This window comes from Aethalodelphis obliquidens, unplaced genomic scaffold, assembly GCF_003676395.1.
Source record: "Aethalodelphis obliquidens isolate GAN/ISIS:26980383/991018 unplaced genomic scaffold, ASM367639v1 scaffold33, whole genome shotgun sequence".
NCBI classification, from domain to species: Eukaryota; Metazoa; Chordata; class Mammalia; order Artiodactyla; family Delphinidae; genus Aethalodelphis; species Aethalodelphis obliquidens.
In genome coordinates, this window is record NW_020837977.1 from 20010283 (window position 1) to 20033897 (window position 23615).

Below are 23615 nucleotides of genomic sequence, written 5' to 3' on the forward strand. Positions count from 1 at the left end.
TAAGTCATGATCGCCTTCAAATGGAAATCCGAAGTAGGGAATTCTATAGAGGCGGAAAGTAGATGGCTGGTTGCTCAGACCTGAGCCGGGGATGGGGTATAGAAGGCGGATGCTGACGGTATGGGTTTTCTCCTCAGTGGATGAAAATGTTCTAAAACTGACTGTAGTGATGGGTGCACACATCTGTGAATATAATAAAAATCATTGAGTTGTACACTCTAAATGGGTAGATTGTATGGTATGTGAATTACATCTCAATAAGCTATTTAAGTTAAAAAATCATCCTTCAAATGATAATTCATCAGTGGTTTTACCTGATTCTTGGAACTAATGCACACTCTTCTAGCTAAGCTTTATTACCTGCTTCTTACCCTCCTATTTCTGTGGTGCAAAGGTATGTACCCTGTACATACCTTTGGGGGAAACAGAAGAATCAGACTCAAATAATGAGAACAGGGCAGAATGAGGAAATGAATGCAAATGTGCCTGTGCTTGTAGCAACACTTGATATTTAAAGACTTTTGCCCTGAAATCACTAATAAATGAAAATACAGACATTTATGACAACTGCTATGAAGATGTATATGTTTGTTTGGTAAATATGATATAATTAATACCCAACCCCTGATATTAAGAAATTGTTTGCTTGATGCTGGACATTTCAATCCATTTATTTCAGTTTTAAATAAACCAGAATGTGAATAACTTAGAGAGGAAACATTATTTGTGTTTCCAAATAGAGAGCGTAGAGATAACTTAGTGCAGGCTTTACAGCTATAGAGTGTATTTATTGGGAATAAGGACTCTGTCATCAGCTTTGATGGGGGTTGCGGCCCAGCTCTGCCGCTTACAACAAACAGGTAAATTACTTAACCTCTTAATACTTAACCACTGTCTGTAGAGGCCCAGCAACAGTTATCCACTTTCTGGACACTGAAGACCAGAGGGAACAACAGAAAGTATTTAGCTCAGAATCTGGCACTTCAAGAGCAGTTAATAAATATTAGCAACTATTGTTTATAAATGATAAGATTTTAATGGAAATAGTACTTATACTTTCACTTTGATTGCTGCAAAGTTAAAGATTCCAGATGGAAATCACCTTTGATCACAAACATTTCCCTGATGGACGTGGATAACTTATTGTTTAGGGAAGAAAAGCTGAGTCTTTTGAAAAATACTCCACAAAACATTTTTCTAGTAATAATATTCAAAACACTCTTTCTCTAAAAGGTAATTCTTTTAATGACAAGGACCGGAGGTATGATTTAATAATATGCGAATGGATGGTATTGCATCTTAAGAGACACAGAAGAAAAATTAAAGTCTCACGGAGTCAAGATGGCAGCTTACTTTAAGGTGATTATATGGTAATTCTTACAAGAAGAATGGGGCAAAAATGCAAGACTATTAGACCCCTTGATGAGAAACTTTGGTGATTACTTGGGGTGTAGTGTGGAGACCATTAATTTATATTTAGAAATGGTAAGTATCTGGATGGCTCAGACAAGCGGACCAGAAAATGCAACAGGAATACTGATGCACGTAGAGCAGAGCCAGAGGCCACGCGCAGATCAAGGTGAAGAGGGCATTCCTGCAGGTGGATGCAGGAGGATATAAACCAGGTGGATGCAGGAGCCTGAGCGCTTCTAGGAGCAGCTTCAGTCTGAGGACACAGAAAAATAGTTGATCATAAGTGGAAAGTTTAGTGATTCTTTTGTCCAGCTTTTGGAGAATGTTTTTTTTTGAAATCTAAAAATGTAATTAGAAGAGCTTGCCGTTTTAATGAGATGCAAACAAAAACAAAAACTAATACGAGGGGAAGGACACCCAGGTTTGTGATTTCTGAGGGATGTTTGAATCAAGGAAGACTGAGTAATGGAGCATCCCAAACAATTGTCAGAAAAGATCCAAAGTTACAGCAGATACGGGAATGGCTCTAAAAAGCAGCACGAGACTAAACATGGTGTAAAAGGGAAGGATTCCTGGAAGACTGAGAAAGGAGTGAGCACGCTGCACCAACCCCAGAAGCCACTCACGGCCGAGTGTCAGGTCAGCAGGGAGGGCCGGAGTTCCTCTCTGCTCTTTTCTGAGGTCATGGATGGGGTGGGTCCTGGACAGCGCTGGTCATGGACGGGGCTGGGGATGCACTGTGACTCAGAGACACAGGCGGGACCAGGTGGACATGTGTGCATGCCATGCCTTTAGATCCCACCTCATTGCACCCCAGGGCCAGTCACTAGATTCGCTAAATCGATAAATAAATGGTCAGCATCAAAATATGAATTTTGCATTTAGGCTAGAATACTTTCTTAAACTGTTGCTTATGTATATTGTAATTCTCAGATCTAAAGAAAATAGTGCAAATGGATAAACACAGTTCATCCAATTTACATATGACAGGGTAAAGGGAAAAAGGATTGGTATAAAATATTGCTATTTAAAATAAATAAATGAATGATAAACAAATAATCACATGTTGAAATATGTTAACGGAATGAAAGATAGTTTAAAAATAGAAAAGCAAAGGTCAGAGGTAAGTAGTGAGAAACCTAAAATGGAAAACCCTAAAAGGAAAGTCTTCAGGCTGAATGGATAATATTCTAAATAAAAATACTGATGTTTTTATTTCTGGTTGGTTTGTGTGTCATAAGAATTATAAAATAATTTCTTTTTTGTCAAACCTCTTAACATATGGCCCCCATCACAATTCAAATATTACTTCTGTGGCCAGTATTTTGAATGGAAAATATATACTTATTTGATTTAAAAAATAACTCTATTTATTACATGTATAAGAGTTTTGTTTGGGTTGAAATAATGTAAATATTAAACAAAAATGATTTATTTGGCAAAATTCTTAACGTTTAAAAACTGTCTAGGTTAAAATGTGGCATTTCAGTAAAAATAAGTAACATCGTATTATTGAGTTTCACTCTAAATGGCAATAGAACAGAAAGAAAAGAACATTTCCATCCTGCACGAAATTCATACGGCTCCACTCCCAGAAAGACAGTCAGTGCTTATGTCAAATGAAAGCAGCTCTCGTGAATGGATTTTATTCACACTCAGCTCCTGTTCTCTCTTCATGGACACTTACCGTCTTCAGTGGTACCTTTAAATCCTTCATGGCGATCTCAATAAATATGGAAAAAAACAAGAAAACTTGTTTCTTGGTTTATTCCCACAACATCATTTCCACATCCTGTAATTTGTCCTACATCTCTCCTTGGCCTTAGTTGATGACAGAGTGAAAGAAAAAATAAACCTTAAAACTAACATTTTATATAGTAAATACTCTCATCACTTGACGAAGACCCTGCCAGTCAACACTGGTCAGTTTTCTGAATCATTTTCGTAATGTCAACTAGAGATGACAGTCACCAAATTTAGAGTTCCACTTTCCAAGTGTATGTACCTCAAGCTGTGTTAAAATTTCATGAAATGTACACCTGAGATGTATGACTTTCCCCCTGCACAGGCAAAATGCCTAACCCAACAACCAAGATAAAGTTAAAGTTCATTGATCTCTGCAGAGATACAGGTTTCTAAAGGGCATTTAAAATCATTGAGTGAATTTTTTCAATATTTATATAACTTTCTGTCCTTCTTTAAAATTTATATTTTGTTTCATTGATGATACATTGCAGGTGTGGTACATCTTTAATAGTCAGTGATATACAGAAAGAAAAGCCCTTTGAAATGTAACAGTAACTAGAAAAGAACAGATATGGTCCGTTTTTAGAAGAATTGAGGTGCTAAAGCTTTAAATGTATCCTATATACTTGGCATTGGAACATGAGAGTTTACTGATTTCTTAAATAAAAAAAGAAAACTGCACAAAAGAGAAAGATGACTGGAACAGAACTAATACTTAACTTACTATCAGACCTTATATGAACCTAAAACCTGTTCGGCTCCTTTCACTGACAGACCAGTATTTCCCGCTCTGGCTGGTTAAAAGATATGCACACCGCAAGGCCATATTTGATATTTTAGATGAAACCAGATAAAGAAAAGTAATGGGTTATATTCAATTCCAGGTAAGGTAAATTTCCCAAACACTTCTCTCAAATCTCTTAATCAAAAGGTGGCCAAGATTTTGAGAGCCTGCTTAATTTCCTCTCAGTCCAAATATTGAGGAGTTTGCTATAGCCATTCTCGTCTACTTATCAATCTGCAGAAAGTTAAAGTTCACAGAAACGCGGGCGTTACGGCACAGACTTTGTAAGGATAGACAGGAGAGACGGGCTACCTTTATGCTTAATCCAAATCCTCCTACAGTTTGTCTTCTAATGGTCACCGTTCTTTCCTGAAAGACAGATTTTAAAAGTGGTTAGTGTTGCCTGCTACTGTACCTACACACCATTTTCCTCCTCTCGGTTTTGTGGACATTTTGTGACAGCATAAAGGCCCCAAACTTTGCAATAAATGGAGTATTTTGGAATTTTTAAATCGAAGGCTATTTGTCAAGATAAAAGGGACTGCAGTTTATTAAACTGCTAAATTCTCAAGTTAACTTCTTTCAATGATTTTTTGGACATAGTTTGGAATCTGAACTCTAAAACCTCTTCTCATTCTCACATTATGTATTCTTGTTGTTGAAAAATAATTCAGCATCACATGGTAAATATTATCTTTGCCAACCAAGGTCATATCTCCATTACTACCAGTCATGTGGTTTGTGGAGACTTGAGTGCTGGGCTGGAAGACTGCCACGTTTCAGCACATAAATGGTCCATGTGTACGTCTGGGGTTGGAACTCTAAATAAACCAGGTTCACAATGATTGCTTGTTTGAAAGAAGAATGCATTTTACAGTTAACTGATACTTATAATAAAATTATCAGTTTTCAAAAGCAGTTCTCTTTTGCCTTCCACAATGGAACCAATCATTCAACCACTGGCATATGAAATTTAAAAATTGCAAAGAGCCACATTTGGACAAATCCTTTAGTTTCCAATAAAAAAAATCAATATTACTTTTTTGTGGTGATCATCTCTACATAATGCATATCTCCTGGCATGCTGAAGGGCTGAGAGCTTTTATTTAGAACCTTCTCCATTTATTTATAACCTTCCCATCTTCTTGAACCTTCCCCTACCTAGAAAGGTTTAGACTCCACCCTTCCTCCCTGGTACCTGGAATAGATATTTGTTTTCTGGTCCTTGTGTCTCCACAAAGGCTCAGTTTATTTGGGTACATTATCTACTCCCCTACTTAATAGTCCCCTGAGGTATTCCATCCGTGGTAGTTTAAAAAATACATTCTAAACAAATTTTAAGTACAACGGAAAACTACATTTAATAAAATTATTTCTTGTATATCTTTATATAGAATTCTTTCTGAAGAAAGAAAAGTTACTCCACACATTTAGATATCTAATTAATATTTATCCACATCCTATTCCAACGGCTATATCACAGAGGAGCTCAAAGACTGGGAGACTCAGCGGGATAAGTTGATTACACGGTCGTCTTCAGTCTTACCAAACAGACAGGCGAGCTGCTTTCCCACTGCCTATCAAACTAAACTAAAGTTCTTAGACGGCACAGCTATTTTCTTAATTCTTTTCTGTAAGGAATAAATACTTGATTCCTTAAAATAGTATCAAAACCAAGGGTACAGTTAGCTCAGAAAGCCCACATCAACTGTCTCAAAATAAAGATTTCAATCTGTCAAAGCAAATGCATCTTTAATAGCAAATGGTATCACCTCAAGTTTCTAGAACATCTTCCATAGCAATCATTAGCCGCAAGGGCAATTTGGTGAGCAAACTCTCCTGAGCAGCAGAGTGCGCGCTGAAGCCCTGCTTTTTTCTGAAGGAACGGCAAGCATGCAGGTTATTAAAGGTCTATGCAGTGCCTTTATTCATTCTGTACAAGACTGCCTTCTAATCTTTGGTGGAGAATATTCAGCACATGTTCCAAATTGGATACAAAATTGCTGATGCAGAGAAGAGTTTGACTAAAGAGTCAGCAGAACCTGTGGAAAAGCTCAGAAGCAGCACTTATTTTAATGTTTCTTAAACACACGGGTACACACGCACGCTCTTGCAAACGCACGCTCTTGCAAACGCAGACAGCACCTCTAGACGCTACTGCTTCATTAGCTGACTCGTAAGGAAGTGGGGAGACACGGGCAGGACCAATTACTTCGCGTTTTAAAGCCAAAATTTTAAATTGGTGCCTGCAGGTAGCAGGAGGCATGGAAAGGCACACCCCCGTTCAGACGGTACCTGCTGACACCCTCCTGCTCATCTGTATGTCGTGTCAGCTGTGCCCTCCAGCCCCTCCCCACCTGCCCCAAAAATCAGAGGAAAGAAAGGCATGTTAATGAATTGTTTCAGCTGCTCACCTCATAAATCAGAGGGTATCTGGAAGCTGCTCGGGAGCTGTATTTAGTTAACACAGTGTGAGTTTCATAAAGACGTTGCCTAGCAACAAGGCCCCATCCTTTGGGAAACCAAGTATAATTGGTTATTTTATTTCTTTTTTTTCTTTTTTTTTTTTTTTTGCGGTACGCGGGCCTCTCACTGTTGTGGCCTCTCCCGTTGCGGAGCACAGGCTCCGGACGCGCAGGCTCAGCGGCCATGGCTCACGGGCCCAGCCGCTCCGCGGCATGTGGGATCTTCCCGGACCGGGGCACGAACCCGTGTCCCCTGCATCGGCAGGCGGACTCCCAACCACTGCGCCACCAGGGAAGCCCTATTTTATTTCTTAAAACACAATTGAGACGTGCTCCCACACACTCATATATACGACAAGCCTTCATTTATTCTTCCTATTCCTTACAAAATGAAAGGATGGAGCCCAAGAGTGGTATCAGCCCGTATGAAGTTGTGCCACACACCTAAATTCATTCATGTTATGGACAACATGTTGAAGCGCTTAACTTGCGTTATATAAAAACATAATTATTATCACCCCTGCCCTCTGGAGTATTATATTTGACATACTCTCTGTGTTTACTGTCTGAACTACATGGGAACCAACATACACATGTTACCAAACAGAACACATTGCTCTTATACATCCCAGGAATGGACGTTTTTGAGACACACAGTGAAAAAGGGGAGGGAGTGGTGAGAATAAGGCAGAAACTAGAGAGATGGCAATGAAGAACTGTACTGACTCTGTGCGCTGGGAACAAAGAAGATGCATAGGAAAGGAGAGAGGAAAAGTCATGAGCTCTTTTCGACAATTCAGGAAGAGTAACTAAACCTCAAAAAGGGATAAGAATAAAACGGTAGCTTCTAATTACCAAAAATCTAAATGCTATGTGCCCTTATATATACAGTGGAATATTACTCAGCCATAAAATGAAACGAAATTGAGTTATTTGTAGTGAGGTGGATGGACCTAGAGTCTGTCATACAGAGTGAAGTAAGTCAGAAAGAGAAAAACAAATACCGTGTGCTAACACATATATATGGAGTCTAAAAAAAAAAACCTACTGATGAACCTAGTTGCAGGGCAGGAATAAAGATGTAGTTATAGAGAATGGACTTGAGGACACAGGGTAAGAGGGGGAAGCTGGGTTGAAGTGAGAGTAGCACCGACATATATGCACTACCGAAGGTAAAATAATCGGCTGGTGGGAAGCATCCACATAGCACAGGGAGACCAGCTATGTGCCTTGTGACCACCTAGAGGGGTGGGATAGGGAGGGTGGGAGGGAGACGCAGGAGGGAGGGGATATGGGGATATATGTATATGTACAGGTGATTAACTTTGTTGTGCAATAGAAACTAACACAGTATTGTGAAGCAATTATACTCCAATAAAGATCTATTAAAAATAAATAAATAAATAAATAAATAAATACTATGTGCCCTTACGGGTTTCACAGCACTCGTGATTGTTTATTAAAATACACCGTGACCTTGACTGTTTCTTCCCTCTAGTTTTCTGAGTTCTGAACCTATGTCTTGTTCACAGTTGTCCTTAGAATTTAGCATCAGGCCTAAATCAAAGTTACATAATCATCTGCTAAATGAATAAAGAGGTTTTTTTCCCAAACATCTTCATTTCAAACATGTAATCATCACAACATCCCACCTGCGTAGGCAATATTTTCCCAATTAAGAGTGAAAAAACTAAAATGCAAATGAATTACAGTCCCTTGGCCAAGATCCAAATCATGATCGACATGAAAGTGTCTCTGATGCCCACCACCTTTTCCATCACACAGGCCCAATACAAGATGGAGAAATAGATGAAAGAAGCAAAGATACTGAAAACTAGGGAGCAGAAAGGGAAGGCGTCGTCAGAAACAACGCTCTTCCTCTGAGACTGGGAATGAGGCAAGCACAACCCCCACCTAGCACCACCGACCTTCAGCTTGTGCTTGAAGTTACAGTTACAGCGCAGCAGAGCAGCGATAGGGGATGAAAGCCCTGCGGGCTAGAGAGGGAGAACGGAAACTGCCTTTGTTCTTTGTCTATGTAGAAAAATCCAAAGAACCAACAAAAATCCCATGGCACTAATACGCAATTACAGCAAGGTCGTAGGAGACACAGCTAATATACAAAAGTCAACTGCTTCCCTGTATATCAGCCATGAGAATTGGAACTTGAAATTAAAATCACAGTACCATTTACAATAGCCCATTAAAAAGGGAATACTTTGGTATAAATCTAACAAGTAACGTTTTCTATGTGGAAAACTATAAAGTGCTGAGGAAAGAAATCAAAGATGATCAAGATAAACAAGGAGAGAGATTTTATATTCATGGATTAGAAGACTCAATATTTTCAAGATATCGATTCCTCCTAACTTGATCTATGGAATCAGTACAATCCCAATAAAAATCCCAGCAAGCTCTTTGTGGGTATCAAGAGGCTGCGTCTCAGACTTCTATGGAGAGAACCCATAACAGCCAACACGAAGCTGAAGCAGAAGGACCAAACCCGAGGACGTGGGGTCCCTGATTCAGGACTTGCTATAAAGCTACAGGAATCAAGACAGCGCAATTTTTTTGAAGACTAAACATATGGATCACTGGAACAGAACAGCAAGCCCAAAACTAGAACCAAGAAAAAAGACAGAGTCAATCTGATCTTGACAAAGGAACAAAGGCAATTCAATGGAGAAAAGGATAGTCTTTCAATAACCCAAAAAAAAAAAAAAAGAAAGGAATCCAAATATGAATGTTATCCTTTCACAAAAGTTAACACAGACTGAATCACAGACCTAAACATAATCACAGTCTTATATAAAGATTCTAGGAGAAAGCCTGTATGACTCTGGGTTTGGCAATGAGCTTTTAAAAGGAACACCAAAAGCATGGTCCATAAAAGAAAAAATTTGATGTTAGGAAATATTAAAATTGAAAACTTCTGCTTTGCAGAAGATACTGTTAGGAGGATGAAAAAAAAGTCACAGATTGGAAGAAAATATTTGCAAAATATCTATCTGATAGGGACTTGTTTCCAAAATATGCGAAGAACCCAACACTCAGCAAGAAAACAACCAACTTAATTTTAAAAATGCCAAAATATTTGAGCAAACACCTCATCAAAGAATATACAGATAGCAAGAAAGCTCTTGAAAAGGTACTCTACAAAATTTATTAGTGGATTGCAGGTTAAAAAATGAGATAATATTACACACCTTTTAAAATGGCTAAAACCCAAAACGTTGACAATATCAAATGCTGGGGAGGATTCTCATCACTAAGAATTCTCATTCCTTACTGGTGGGAATTCAAAAAGAGAGTTTGGGGGTCTCTTACAAAGCTAACACAGTGCAGGAATTGCACTCCTAGGTATTTACTCAACTAATTTAAAAATTTATGTTTACGCAAAAGCTGCACGCAAATGTTTACAGCGGCTTTATTCATAACTGCCAAAAACTGAAGTGACCAAGATGCTGTTTATTCATAGAATGAACAATAAATACACAAACGAACAAATAAATAGAAATGATCTATCCAGCTCCAAAAAGACATGGAGAAAACTCAAATGGATATCACTAAGCAAAAGAAGCCAGTCTGAAAAGGATATATACTCTGATCCCATCTGTAAGACGTTCTGAAAAGGCAAAACTAAAGGACAGTGAAATGACTGGTGGCTGCCAGGAGTTCGGGCAGAGGGAAGCGGTTGAATGGATGAAGCACAGGGATTTATAGGGCGAGGAGACCATTCTTTATGATACAGTAATAATGGACACGAGACATTGTGCATTTGTCAAACCCCATAGAACTTCGGAGAAAAAGCAGTCACCTTCACATATGCGCGTTAGGAAGCTAGGGGGCCCAAGGCGAAGTGTGACAAGTAATCTAACTGCATTACAGGTGTGCGTCAGCCCCTTACCGAGAGGGGTGGGCAAACGCGCTGCCTGAGCGACTTTGGAAACGAGTGGCGTCTGAGAGACACAGGCTACGGGCTGAGACCCTCCTTGATGAAGCTGTCCCACGCGAGGGGGTAGTGACGATCCTGACACTGCTATGCATGCATACTGAAATTAAACAAGCACCTGGCGGGGGGGGACCAGCTTCTCACTGTGGGGGGGGGGGAATTTACAGACACAAGCAGGGGGACAGCTAGAACAGTCCATGGGCAAGGAAGACAGCAGGGAGGTATCAGTATGAACCCATGTTTAGCTTAATATAGACAGAGGTGGTTACATATAGAAATACTCATAGATAAGTGAATCTACAAAGGTTATTGTCTGTCTTTTTAAAAATGGCTCTTCGGGGCTCTAATTCATGTACCTTAACACCAGCTACTTAAAGTGTACAATTTAGATGCTTTTAGTAGTTTCACAGTTATGCAGCCATCATCACAACAATTTTAGAACACTTGTATTCAATATTCCAGAATGTACCTAGAACCCCTCACTCCCGATCCCCCCCATTCTAACCTTAGGCATTTAATCTATGTTCTATCTCTGTGGGTTTGCCTATTACGGACATTTCACATGAATGAAATCATACAGTATGTAGTCCTTTGTGTCTGTCTTCTAACTACGAGGTTTTCAAGGTTCATCCATGTTGTAGCATGTATCAATACTTCGTTTCTTAAACTGTCAGATAACATTCCACTGTATGGGTATACCACACTTTATCCCTCCCTCCACATTTAGGGTGTTTATAGGATTTGGCTACTAAGAATCATGCTGCTATGAACATCTGTGGACAAGTTTTTGCGTGGACATGCGTGATCGTTTTTCCCGAGTATATACCAAAGAGTGAAAACTGGGACTGCCAGGCTGTTCCAGTGAAGCTGGACATCCTACGTTCTCACCAGCACTGTCCGAGGACCCCAGCTTCTCCGCATCTTCAGGACCACTTGTTCTTATCTGTCTTTTTGATTATAAACATCCTAGTGGCTATGAAGTGTACCTCACTGTGGTCTTGATGTACATTTCCTTGATGGCTAATGACGTTGAGCATTTCTTCATTTCCTTATTGGCCAATTATACATCTTCTTTGTAATAAAAACATCTATTCAAATCCTTTGCTCATTTTTTATTGCCCATTTTATTAATGAGTCATAAGTTTCCGACTGATTCTTGAAAGATATTTTTGGCATATACAGAAATCTGGGTTGATAGTTCTTTCTCTTCGGCAGTTGAAAAATACCATGCCACTTCCTTCCAGTTTCCATTGTTTCTGGGGAAAACTCTACTATCATTTGAATGGTTTTTCCCCTATTCCTAAAGTATTATCGTGTCTTGCGGCTTTTAAGTTTTTTCTTTGTCATTAGTTTTCAGGATTTGACTATGATGTGTCTTAACACAGGTTTCTTGGGTTTATCCTTTTGAGATCTGCCCCCCTTCTTTAGGTCTACGTCAGTTGCAAACTTTGGGGAGTTTTCAGGCATTATTTCTTCAAGCACTGTTAGAGCTCTGACCTCCGTCTCTTTTCCTGGGACTCTGATGACATAAACGCTGGATCTTTCATTATAGTCTCATGGGTCCCTTATTTTTTTCAGACCAGTTTTTCTCTTTAGTTCAGAAAGGGTAATTTTTATTGTTCTGTCTTCAAGTTAATTGGTTCTTTCCTCGGTCCTCTCCATGCTGCTCTTGAGCCCATCCACTGAGTTTTTATTTCAGTTGAATTTTCAGTTCTACAATTTCCAGTTGCTTTTTGCTGAGACTTTCTCTTTTCTCATTTGTTTCAATCCTGTTTGTAACAGACCTGAAACCATTTTATGACAGCTACTTCCCAATCCTTGTTAGATAATTGTAACATCTGTGACATTGCAAGGTTGGCATCTGTTGATTGTCTTTTCTTATTCGAGGTGAGAATTTCCTTGTTACTCCTGGTCATAGGTGGGAAAGTTCCAGCTGCTCCAGGCCTCCGCTGACAAGGGTGGGAAGTGCAGGGCTGCCTGGTCACTGCTCCCTGAGAGGCGTCCACCGCGGTCTCATCATCAACGTGCTACAGTAAATCCTGACTTTCCACGAGGCCTCCTCCGGTACTTCTCCAGGGCAGGGTGGAAGAAACAACGTATTTTTAAACAGCAGATTTCTCTATCTGTGGTACAAAACAACTGATGAAGTCAGTTCCAAGGGAGAAAAATAATAAATATACCAATGACAAAAATGACAGTTTTGACCAAAACTTTCACTATTTAATCTATTATGTTAAACATGTAGGATAGTATTTACGTAAATAATATAGGCCTTATTTTCACATTATTGTCTATTTCATTTCACCTAGTTTGTATGAGTCTTCATTTCCAGAACAATGCAAATTTTAGTCTATCAATCTACGTTTAATTTCATTGAAGAATTACAAATTTAATTAAAATAATTTATATGAAGCAATATAACCTTCATAAACCTATAAACTTTAGAATATCCTTAGGCTCCTTTTCACTAATACCATATTAAAAGCACTTTGGAGGGGCTTCGCTGGTTGGCACAGTGGTTGAGAGTCCGCCTGCCGATGTAGGGGACACAGGTTCATGCCCCGGTCCGGGAAGATCCCACATGCCGCGAAGCGGCTGGGCCTGTGAGCCATGGCCGCTGAGCCTGCGCGTCTGGAGCCTGTGCTCCGCGACGGGAGAGGCCGCAACAGTGAGAGGCCCGCGTATCGCAAAAAAAAAGCACTTTTGTTTGAAGCAATAATAATGAAACTCCTTTGCATCTAAAAAGGACTGACTCCCAGAATGATTCTTTTGAGGTGAGAAGTTTTGTTTCCTAATATTATACAGAAAGATTACTTATCCAGTTTAAATTGCTCATCCAGGATAAACATTAGAGGCAAAGTAAATTAGAGAAAGGGACAAATATTCAGATCAGCGGTCCATCAGTTATTTTAGGAAACAACCATGACCCCACGTTAGGTTATAGAACCGAGAGGAATACAAGTTAGAAATGGTTAGAAAGCAGAAAGTGGGAAGAAGGGACCCAGGCTTTATTTTTCACTTCTACAATCTTCTACGGTAATGTGGTCACATTCAATGCTGTCACAGCCAATTCTGTAAATTAGGTGTTCTCTCCTTCTCACTCACAGGAACCGAGATTCAGAGAAGGAAGTTAACTCACACAGGGTCACAAAGCTAGCAAATGGCCAGGCTGAGATGGCAAGCCAGGTCTGTCTGATTTTAGAGCCAATAGATTTTCCACCGTAACACACACACACACACACACACACACACACACACACACACACACACACACACACAAGTAACCTTGGTTCTGACACTCTCTTGAGTCAGTATACTAAATTCTTTCTCTAGGATAACACACAACAAAATGATGAATAAAATAAGGCACACAAACAAAAAATAATGTCAAAGTGTAACCAGGGCAATAAGAAGAAAAAAATTTCATGGTTGTCAGAAAGGAAGACCAATTGTCTCCTGATAGGTAAGAAGGTTCCACCCAAACTGTGACCCTGATCGCATCCACCACGGGCCCAGGACTGGAAGGACCAGGGAGGGAGAAAAGCGGCTCGTGGTGTGTGTAAGAAGGAACACTTCTTCCACTATTTGCCCATTTTGAATCTGGCTCCGGATGAAAGATTTAAAAGCTAATTCTCCTGAGAACTTGTCAACGTGAATTGGTCTACATGTGGGTTTGAGATGATATTCAGTCTACCTGTGTGGTCTCGAATCCCCAGTGGAGAATTTAGTTTAAAGAATACCTGGGTGGCCAGTAGCCTCAGGCATCTTGAAAAAGCAAATGAAAATGAAAATTCTGCCTTTGTAACACACTTAGCGCCAAACCCAAGAAATTCCCACAGAGCACCAAAGGACACGAGCTCAGGGTGAAAACTCGCAGAGCACAACGAGTGAGTCGGCAGAACAGCAAACAGGCAAACGAGGAACAAGTGGCGGGTTAGGTTCTGTAGAGACTGCAGATCCTAGAATTCCAGACGCACCACGTAGGTAGGATTTTTAGAATGATGAATAGAACAGGAGGAGATATCAAACGTACGATAGTGACATCAAATATTATGCATCAAATATAAAATGGGACAGACTAGAACTTCTAGAAGAAAAAAAGTTTCCAGAATCAGAATTTCAATACATAGTTTAAGCAACAGACTAAATCTAACCAGGGAGAGAGTTCCTGAACTGAAAGGAAAGCAGAGGGAGTTGCCGTCTGGCCTCCAAGGCCAGACCATCTGGCGCAAAGTGTGGAGCAACAGAAGAGAGTGAGGACTCAGGGGCTGACGTAACGCCCACCTACAGGTCAGGACCACAGGCAAGAACAGAGAGAGGGAGATAAGCAGAAGCTTTTTAATTGATTATGATTGATCTGAATTGAAGAAATGCATAGATCCTCATGTTCAAGAATTCCTGACTCCCGTGCAAAGTAAATAAAAATAAATCTTCATAGTTGCTTCACAGGGAAACTGCAGGTCACCACAGGTGGGGATTCCTAAATAGCCAGTGCTCTTGAGAGAAGGGTCAGGCTCCCTACAGAGGAAGCGTAAGTGATAGATGGTAGACTTCCCAAAACGCTACCTCAACCTGACAGCTGGGGGAAAAATGTATAATAAAATAAAGCAAAATGTCAATCTTCTTACAAGATAAAGAAAAACCACCAAACAAAACATTTTAAATATCTATCTACCAATTATCTACATACATATATTGAACATAGGCAGGTAGATAGATAGAGAGATAGACAATATTCTATACATATACATATACACAAACACACACACAATGTGAGATAGATAGATACATGATAGATAGAGCGAGCTTAGGGAAAGATTTATATTATTTATATGTAGTAAACAAACTTAAAATTAAGAAGATTAGAAACACAAAATGCAAAACAGTTTTTTTTTTTTTTTTATGGAAAGAAGAAAGGGCATCAGTGAGGGCAGGGGAGGCTTCAGAGTGAAGGGTAACATTTTCCTTCTTAAACTGGTGACGGGCACATGGGTGACCATATCCTTCTTGCTCAGTGAGTTCAAATTATATGTTATAAAAATTCATTTCTATGAATATGTAAGTGGAGCAATCTGGCCTAGAGCTGGTCTAATGCCAACACCCGTGCTCTGTCTGTTGATGTGGAAGCACACTCACTTGGCAGGCGGGGCTGCTCTCATGTACGTCAGTCCTTAATCCTCACCTGGTGCACCTGTGACAACGCACATCACCTTTCCTACGAGAACGCATTCCTTTCTTGGATAACTCGGTAGTAGAGAGATTACCAAATAGTGAGCAACAATCCAGAAGACCACCTCTGTGCATATAAGTTGTAAGTGTTGAGATTAATAAAGGAAAAATGATTTTATTGCATGAGTTATTTGAAAATGCTAAACATAAAATAATAGGGATTTTAAAATATACTATTAATAAGGGACACACCCAGATCGGTGACTGTAGGCTGATTCAAGTTGGCAGATAAACTACATTTCAAACCAAATAAATTAGCAATCTGGATTGAGAAGCCATGGTTGCTAAGGCGGCAAAACCTGTTATGTGTATGTCCAGTGTATGACAACCGTAGTAGGATTTATAAATTAGAAGACTAATCAGTATGTATTATGGTGATGACTTGTTATTCTGTCCATTCAAGCATTTCATTCACTATTTCAAAAAAAGTGTTTGTTATTATTCTTACGTACTTTTATTTCAGTAATTGTGCATGTAATCATTATAATATATTCAGGCACACAATTGGATGTTTCTTACAAAGACTCAGTGGCAATAAACTTCAAAAGTAATATAATAAAGAAATGATATTTTTGTTCTAAAAATGAAAGATTTAAGACTTGTCAATAAATTTGCTTTATACGTAAGAAGCAAATCTTTTGTTAAAGTTGTTTTGAAGGTAAAATAACACTTACGGTGCAGGATAGATAAACACCTTTAAAAATCTGCATTTTACACAGCATGTTAAGCATAATGTCCTTAATATCCTTTATATACATTGTAGACCTAACGACGATCTCGTGAGAAAAATTAGCTCAGTTTATAAAGTGTACTTCTCCCATTTCTTTACCATTATTGTTCTTGGGGTAAATATCATCACTCATTTTCTTTTTCATCTGGGAGATTCTTCAACTAATAACACCAGACTGTCTACTGCATCTGGTCTGTGTGTCACCATCCCAGGAGCTGCCAGCATCATGACCTCGTTGTTGCCGGGGCACCACTGCTGTTGCCGGCGACCTATCACAACTGCTGCCACTGAGGGACCATCCCCGCGTGGCCAACACCAGGGGTCTGGAGACAACATCTTTACTGGAACTAGTCTTCCTTCCAGGACCTCCTCATCTACTGCAGCTTAAGCCCTGGGAAATTTAGGAACATCAGTGGCCCCAGTGGTGACTGCTGACTGTTGCAAAAAACAAACAGCACACGAGGACCAGGAGAGAAGGGTTCCAGCACTGTCTTGTGAAGTTAGCAACTTCTCTGACAACAACAGAGAAAGCACCCTGGTTCAAGATCATCCTTCGTTCATCCTTCTTTTATAAAATCACAGTGAGCTAGACCACAGTGACCTACCTATAACTTTTTTTTTTAATTTTTAGAAGTATCCATACCCTCTCCTTTCCTACTCTTATTAGCAGCATTTTTGGAATGGCTGCCTCCAAAACAGAACAGGTTAAAAGGAGAAGCAGACACATACAATACCCTTCACTGCTTCATTCATAAATATAAAATCAAATGTAAAAAGATCAGGATTAAGCTGATACCTTCTGTTCTGATTTTACTTTACTAATGACCCCTTTTACCTCTAAAACTGATTGGGGAAAAATCACGTATATTTACTTAGAATAGATCAAATTTTATTGCATGTTCTAATAGGTACTTGTTGGCATTTAGATTTCTTTTTTAAATTTGAAAAAAATACATAATGTGTATATTGTGCGTGTGTATGTGTGCGTGCATGCATGCGTGTGTTCACAGATTCTGATTTCTGTGTTAAATGGCTCTTCGATGGGAAAAAAGAGAAAAAAAATCTGAGGATACACATACCAACCATCTTAGATGACCTGGTGAGAATCCACCCCAGTGAGCACACAGACTACTGTAGCTGCAATCTCTCTCCTGATCAAATTTTCCACAGATAAGGAACCTCACCCCCGACTTCTCTGCATCCCATCCCATCCCATCACATGTGGAGTGAACACTGACTCTTATTGCAAAAGGCAGATATTAGCTTCTCCTAACGCTGCCTTCAGGAAATTATGGTTTCACACGTGGGATTACTAACTGCATGTTTTCTCCCACAAGGAAAACTAAAGGAAGTTGCTTAACTTTGTTGATTCTAAATCCTAACGACGCTCATTAGAACTCTGATTATAGTGACGCTATATATCTGGTCGTTCTGCCATATTTAGACTTCAATCTCCAAGACTTTCTTATTGTTTACTGGCAACACCTTTGAAACTGGTGTGTCTGTGATGAGATATGCGGCCATCTCATATTGATTTTAGTCTCATTGGCCTTTTAAAAATATTTTGCCAACATTTAAAACCAGCCTTGGCTAAATTTGATGTTCCTTCAGGGCAGCACTGAAAGAGATAATATCCCGGGGACAGACACAGCTTCCTCTGACTTAGGGGGTGGGTCACTCAGGAGACTGACAGGGACTGAACATTCAATTTCTGAGCACAAGGGAAGGTGATTTCTTCCTCTTATAGTAACTGAAGTTTTCACACTTCTACCTGATGGACAATTGCTCTGTATCACTCTGATATATGTAACATATGTGTATATATATATGTAATATATATATGTAATATATATTTTCCAAAAAAAAGGAGAAAGAAGGAAGGAAGGAAGGCAAGGAAAGAAAGGAAGAGAAAGAAAGAAAGGAAGGAAGAAAGAAATTGACCACTACTCTTTTATTAACTAAAAGAAAGAAAGGGCAACCCCGTGGGCACAGTTTAATCAGCCTTGGCAGCCAGAACCGTGATTCAGGATACTTTAAATGGTCTGTGACAAGAGAACAGTTAACAGTCTGCAGAATGTCCATCTTCTTTAGTTAGCAGGCGCCTAAAGGACCCAGTGTGACTCCGCAGGATGTTAGTGAGAAGTGTGGTAGAAGCTCAAGTTCAGCACTAGTCACCCCAACAAGACACTGAGATGAGTCTGTTAATAAGCTACAAATTAAATCTGCCTGCTGAGCCACTACTGATGTCTAGGGAATCCAGGGGGCTGCCTGTATGACACCTGCTGCAGTTTGCTTCTGAAATCATACATGACAACACTGTCAAGACGATGTCTTCAATGTTATTGCGCAATCAATGATGAACTTTAAAACTTCCTGTTTTATGATAAAATTGTTCTGTCAAATTCAATTTAACATCACCTATTGAAAAGGGGACAACAGGCCAAATGGAGTTCCTTGTGCTAAGCCCACGTCACCAGACACTTAACTCAACCTAAGTGCCGTTTCAGTCTCTCGCAGGACTATCACATGGTTTAACCACTCAACCTGGAATTCGCTGCTCAGTGCTAGAGAGTAATCCCCTCCCACAGACCCCTAAAACTCCCCTCAGGAGGGTGAACTTCCCTGAGACAAAGCATTCTTTGTTAATAAGCTCCTTTTTCTTCCCCCATTCCACCTTCAAAAACCTTTCCCCTTCTGCAGCTCAGTGGAGCGCCTTTCTGTTTGCCAGATGGGGTGCCGCCCAATTCATGAAATTTTGAATAAGGCCAATTAGCTCTTTAAATTTACTCCGTTGATTTTCATTATTTATCAGATTTGGTGCCCGCGGTAGGACCAGAGGAGACCTTTGAAGGCTTTGGGGACGATGAGAAACACAGATGCGGCTCCGGAGAAGCCTTTGAGCCCACTGTCTTCATCACCGTTTCTGAGAGCTCTCGGTTCCAAACTCGGTATCTGATCTGCTTTCCCATCCAGGGCTCAGCAGGTCAGCTTGAGCAGAGGCAGGGGGCTCCATCCAGAACCCCAGTCCCCGGCCCTGGGTTCAGCCTGCATTTCCCAGTTGTCTGGGACCCCGTTCTCCAGGTCCCCTCCCCAGTCCCCGCTTACTGGGCTCTGATGGTTCATTGCCGTGAATTGCTGGTGGTGTGTTAAGGTGCATGAGCTTGTTTGTCTTGTTTTGTGTAGAGAAAGGCTATTGCTAATGGGGATCTTGGAAGCCAAAAAAGGCCACAAAAATTGGTGGGTACGAGTCAAGAATTTAAGAGCTGTGAGACGCTTGCCACCAAACCCTCCTGTGTTAGGATAAGACTCATCTGTTAGAATAATGGGTCAGAACAGGTTAGACTGACCCTAGGTCACCCGCCAACCTCAAGGAAATTTCTGTGTGATGAAGTACACAGTAAACCATCACACGATCTCCAGCCCAGCAGCACATCCCTTTCAAGTATTGGTTTGGCTCCAAGAGAACTGAAGGCTTAGCTTAAAAAAGATAAAATAAACCAAACAACAAATAAATCAATAATAAAGATGGGAACCTGAAAATCCAAACACTTAGAGACCATTGTAGGATTATTATTTGGCCTAATTCAAATATTGTTGCGTGTTAGGAACAGGAAGTCCGGAGGAGAGGGAGAGAGATGGGGGAACAGTTTGCCAGTGGAGCAGTCAGAAGACACAACATTTACCAATTAAACTCACAGTCTTGCATGGGCACAACTCATGGTGCCACAGAACAATGACAATAGTCACATCCAAAATCACTGATCACAGATTACCGTAAAATACAGTAATAGCCCAAACATTTGAAATATTGCAGGTACTACCAAAATGTGACACAGAGACACAAAGTGAGCAAATGCTGTTCAAAAAAAGGTCCTAACAGACTTGCTCGACACAGGGTCGCCATAAAACTTCAATGTGTAAAAAATACAATACCTGCGAAGTGCAGTAAAGCCAAGTGCAGCAAAGTGAGGTACACGTGTCGCTTCATTTAAAAAAATTCATTGCAAAACACTAATAAAATTTTAAGGACATAAGAGGTACCCTCCCCCTCAAAAAAAAAGAGAAAGACGATGAGGCTGACCTAACCCTGGTGACCCCTCTCTCCTCCTTTGCTGGAATGCAGTACTTGCTCTACTAACCTGTCTGAATTGTCTTTTCCCTCTGAAGAGAAGACTCGACCATAAGCATTGCCAAGTCAGTGGCCTTACAAACACCGTATCCACCCTCAAAGGGGGACCCCAATTTGGGCCCCTCCCAAAGCTGACAGGACTCTGAGGGCTTTTTGGGAGACTGCTGCATTATTTCCTGAAACAACTATGAAAAGCAGAAATTAAAATTTAAAAAGAAAACCTAAAGCCTTGTAAAGGATTTATGGGTAGATCAACCTCTGATGTCATTTAAGTTGCAACCAAATTCCTTGAGGAATTAAAGGCAACTGTCCTCATCTTACAGATCTTTGCAAATCTAAAACTGCCACTAAAGAGGCAATTCAAAATTTACCTATTCCTTTTTACCAATTCCCAAACTTTCCCTATTTATCTTAAAAGGCTTGTAACTTGCATTCTTTCTCTGTGCCTCTAAGCTGTAAATGTTAAAGTACAAACTTCAGAGAGGTAATGCTTAACCGAAAAAAAATCAAAAGAGGGAAAGGTCATTTGAAACTTAGTTTTAGACATCTGTGCAGGCAGCCTTTACTTATTCCATCTTCCAGAAAAACAACTTAGATCCAACTTCTTTTGTAACTAGTAAAACAGAATCTATGAGGTCTCAGTTCATGTCTGTCTATATGTTTATGTGGGTATATGTATCTTATGTGATATTTTCCTACCACTGATGGTACCACAAAAAATAATTAGTAAAAAGGCTCTTTTTAATTGGCTTAAATAAAACAAAGTTCTTATATAAATGAAATTCTCAGAAATAAAACAGAAACTAACCCAAATGAATTTCAGATTCATGTGATATCGGAAAATATAAAAGCTAGTTTAAGGTTGTTGGTTTAATTGAAATAGGCATGTCTTTAGAGTTATCAGTATTAAATAAAACTTTTATCCTACCTGAATTTACTAACCAAATTAATTCATGTTATCTCTATTACAAAAATTGTCAGCCAGAAAAGTAACTCAGAATAATGACTGACATTGTCCGATGTCTAATGAAGTGTTTCTGGGTAGTCCTTGTAAGAATAATTTAAATAAATAGATGTAAGTAGGATAAAAACTTTTTAGGAAAACTTTTTAATCTCCCTAAGTGTTTTTGATAACCTGAAACCTTAAAGTTTTGCTAAGTTAAATGATGAGTTAAGTTAAATTCTTTGAATAACCAGATCATTTCCAAACAAGCTAAAATACTGAAACACTAATTATTGAAGACAGGTTTGTCCACTTCCACTTCCTTTTACAGAAAAACTAAAGATATTTGGGTTTATTAATAAACAAGTCCCGTGACATGCTGAGAAATTTACTATGAGAAAACACGCATTTCTAGAAATTATAAAAAATAGTTACAGATTTACAGATAAAAATATTTACAAGCCACAGAATGCTAATGTAAAAGATAGTTCACAATTGTTTACTTATTTATTTTCACTAAAAATTAAAGCTTTTTAGGGTTAAAATGTCTAATATATGGAGTTAAAACTACTAGAAATTATAAGAGAAACAACTCTGGATGCAAGGAAAATAGATGTGTTTTGGGGTAAAAAAAGGTATAGATATGGAGATTCATTTTTGTTAGGGAAAAAGAAAATAATTTTCTCCTAAAATAAAGCTGCCTGTTTCAAAATGCAAACGAGAAAAAGGACAAACAACGGACATAGAAATTTGAAAACAGAGAGAGAGAGACAAGAGAGAGGGAGAGTATTTTTTTATGGTCAAGTTAGCTAAAAATTGAATTGTTATCTTTATAAATGTTTTTAAATTAAGCTTTAATACCAAGAGTGTACTTATGTAACACTAAAACAGCTTTCTTTTATATGCTAAAATGACAAATTTTCCTTGGACAATTGATCTGTTCTTGATAAGATATTCTGTAAGTTTTTTCTTTACCATTTCAGTAATCCACTTAGAAAGCAAAACTTTGATAAAAAAGTATTTTATCAAAATGATTTCCTGTGTTTCATGTTATCTTTATCATCTGGTCTTTGATTACTTAAGTAAACCAAGTCTTCTCAATATTAAAAGAGTTGTTTTGCTCAGAACAATGTAACCTTCTATATATGCCTTTGAAATCTTTTGTCACTTAATTAAATGTATCATTAAATATTGTTTCATACTTATCTGTGATTTTATTTAGTCAAGTGTCCAAACCATTTGATATTTTTGACAAACTTCCCAAAATTAAGATTCTAAATAATGTCTTTTTGACCTGGACATAACTTTGGGATGTTCCAGAGGGCCCCTGAAACATCTCAAAAGATTTGTTCTCTCTCCTCATGAAAGGGGGGACGTTAGGCTCATTAGGCTTATTTGACAGGTTATATGGGAAATACTGCCAAATAAAAAGTAATACTGAGGGGCTTCCCTGGTGGCGCAGTGGTTGAGAATCTGCCTGCCAATGCAGGGGACACGGGTTCGAGCCCTGGTGTGGGAAGATCCCACATGCCGCGGAGCAACTAGGCCCGTGCGCCACAACTACTGAGCCTGCGAGTCTGGAGCTTGTGTTCTGCAACAAGAGAGGCCGCGACAGTGAGAGGCCCGTGCACCGCGATGAAGAGTGGCCCCCAATTGCCGCAACTAGAGAAAGCCCTCACACAGAAACGAAGACCCAACACAGCCAAAAATAAATAAATAAATTTATTTTTTTAAAAAAAGTAATACTGAGCTTTCTTTATGCTGTACTTGTATGGGTATATGTTATAAGTGTTCCTGAATTGTATAAAATTCCTAGAAATCTGATATGTCCTGGTATAATGTTATCAGTCATAATTCTATTTATTATCTTAAAATGTTGTATGTTACAAAAAATAACCACATTCCCTTGCCAATTCCATTACAGTGAACTCTCATCAGATTTTTACTAATGAGCAGTTTTGAATCCTTTGTCATTTACAGTTATCGTTTTACTCTAATGTTTTTTCAGAAGTGTACGTGCAAAAGTACTTCATCTTCAAGGAGATTCCAGGAAAGGCCTTTTGACAAGTACAGGTTTCTGTACTTGTCAGAATGCTAGAGACCCCCTGGTCTGTTAACCCCTCTCTCTGGTTAACAATCCCAAACTTGGGGAAATTTGCATCTAAGCTCCGCCTAGGCAAAGAAAACACCCAAGGCAAGAGAAACACTGTTGCGTGGTCTATTC

General features: G+C 39.3%; 1 protein-coding gene across 2 annotated transcripts in view; it reads right to left on the reverse strand.

Moving 5' to 3' along the window:
• SNTG1 (syntrophin gamma 1) overlaps positions 1–23615 on the reverse strand; it is a 202035-nt gene that overhangs the window by 168711 nt on the left and 9709 nt on the right. For both annotated transcript variants that reach the window (XM_027127875.1, XM_027127874.1), the window contains exon 3: positions 4256–4312. In XM_027127875.1, the coding sequence (XP_026983676.1) occupies positions 4256–4312 (57 nt within the window). The remainder of the gene's footprint in view (positions 1–4255; positions 4313–23615) is intronic.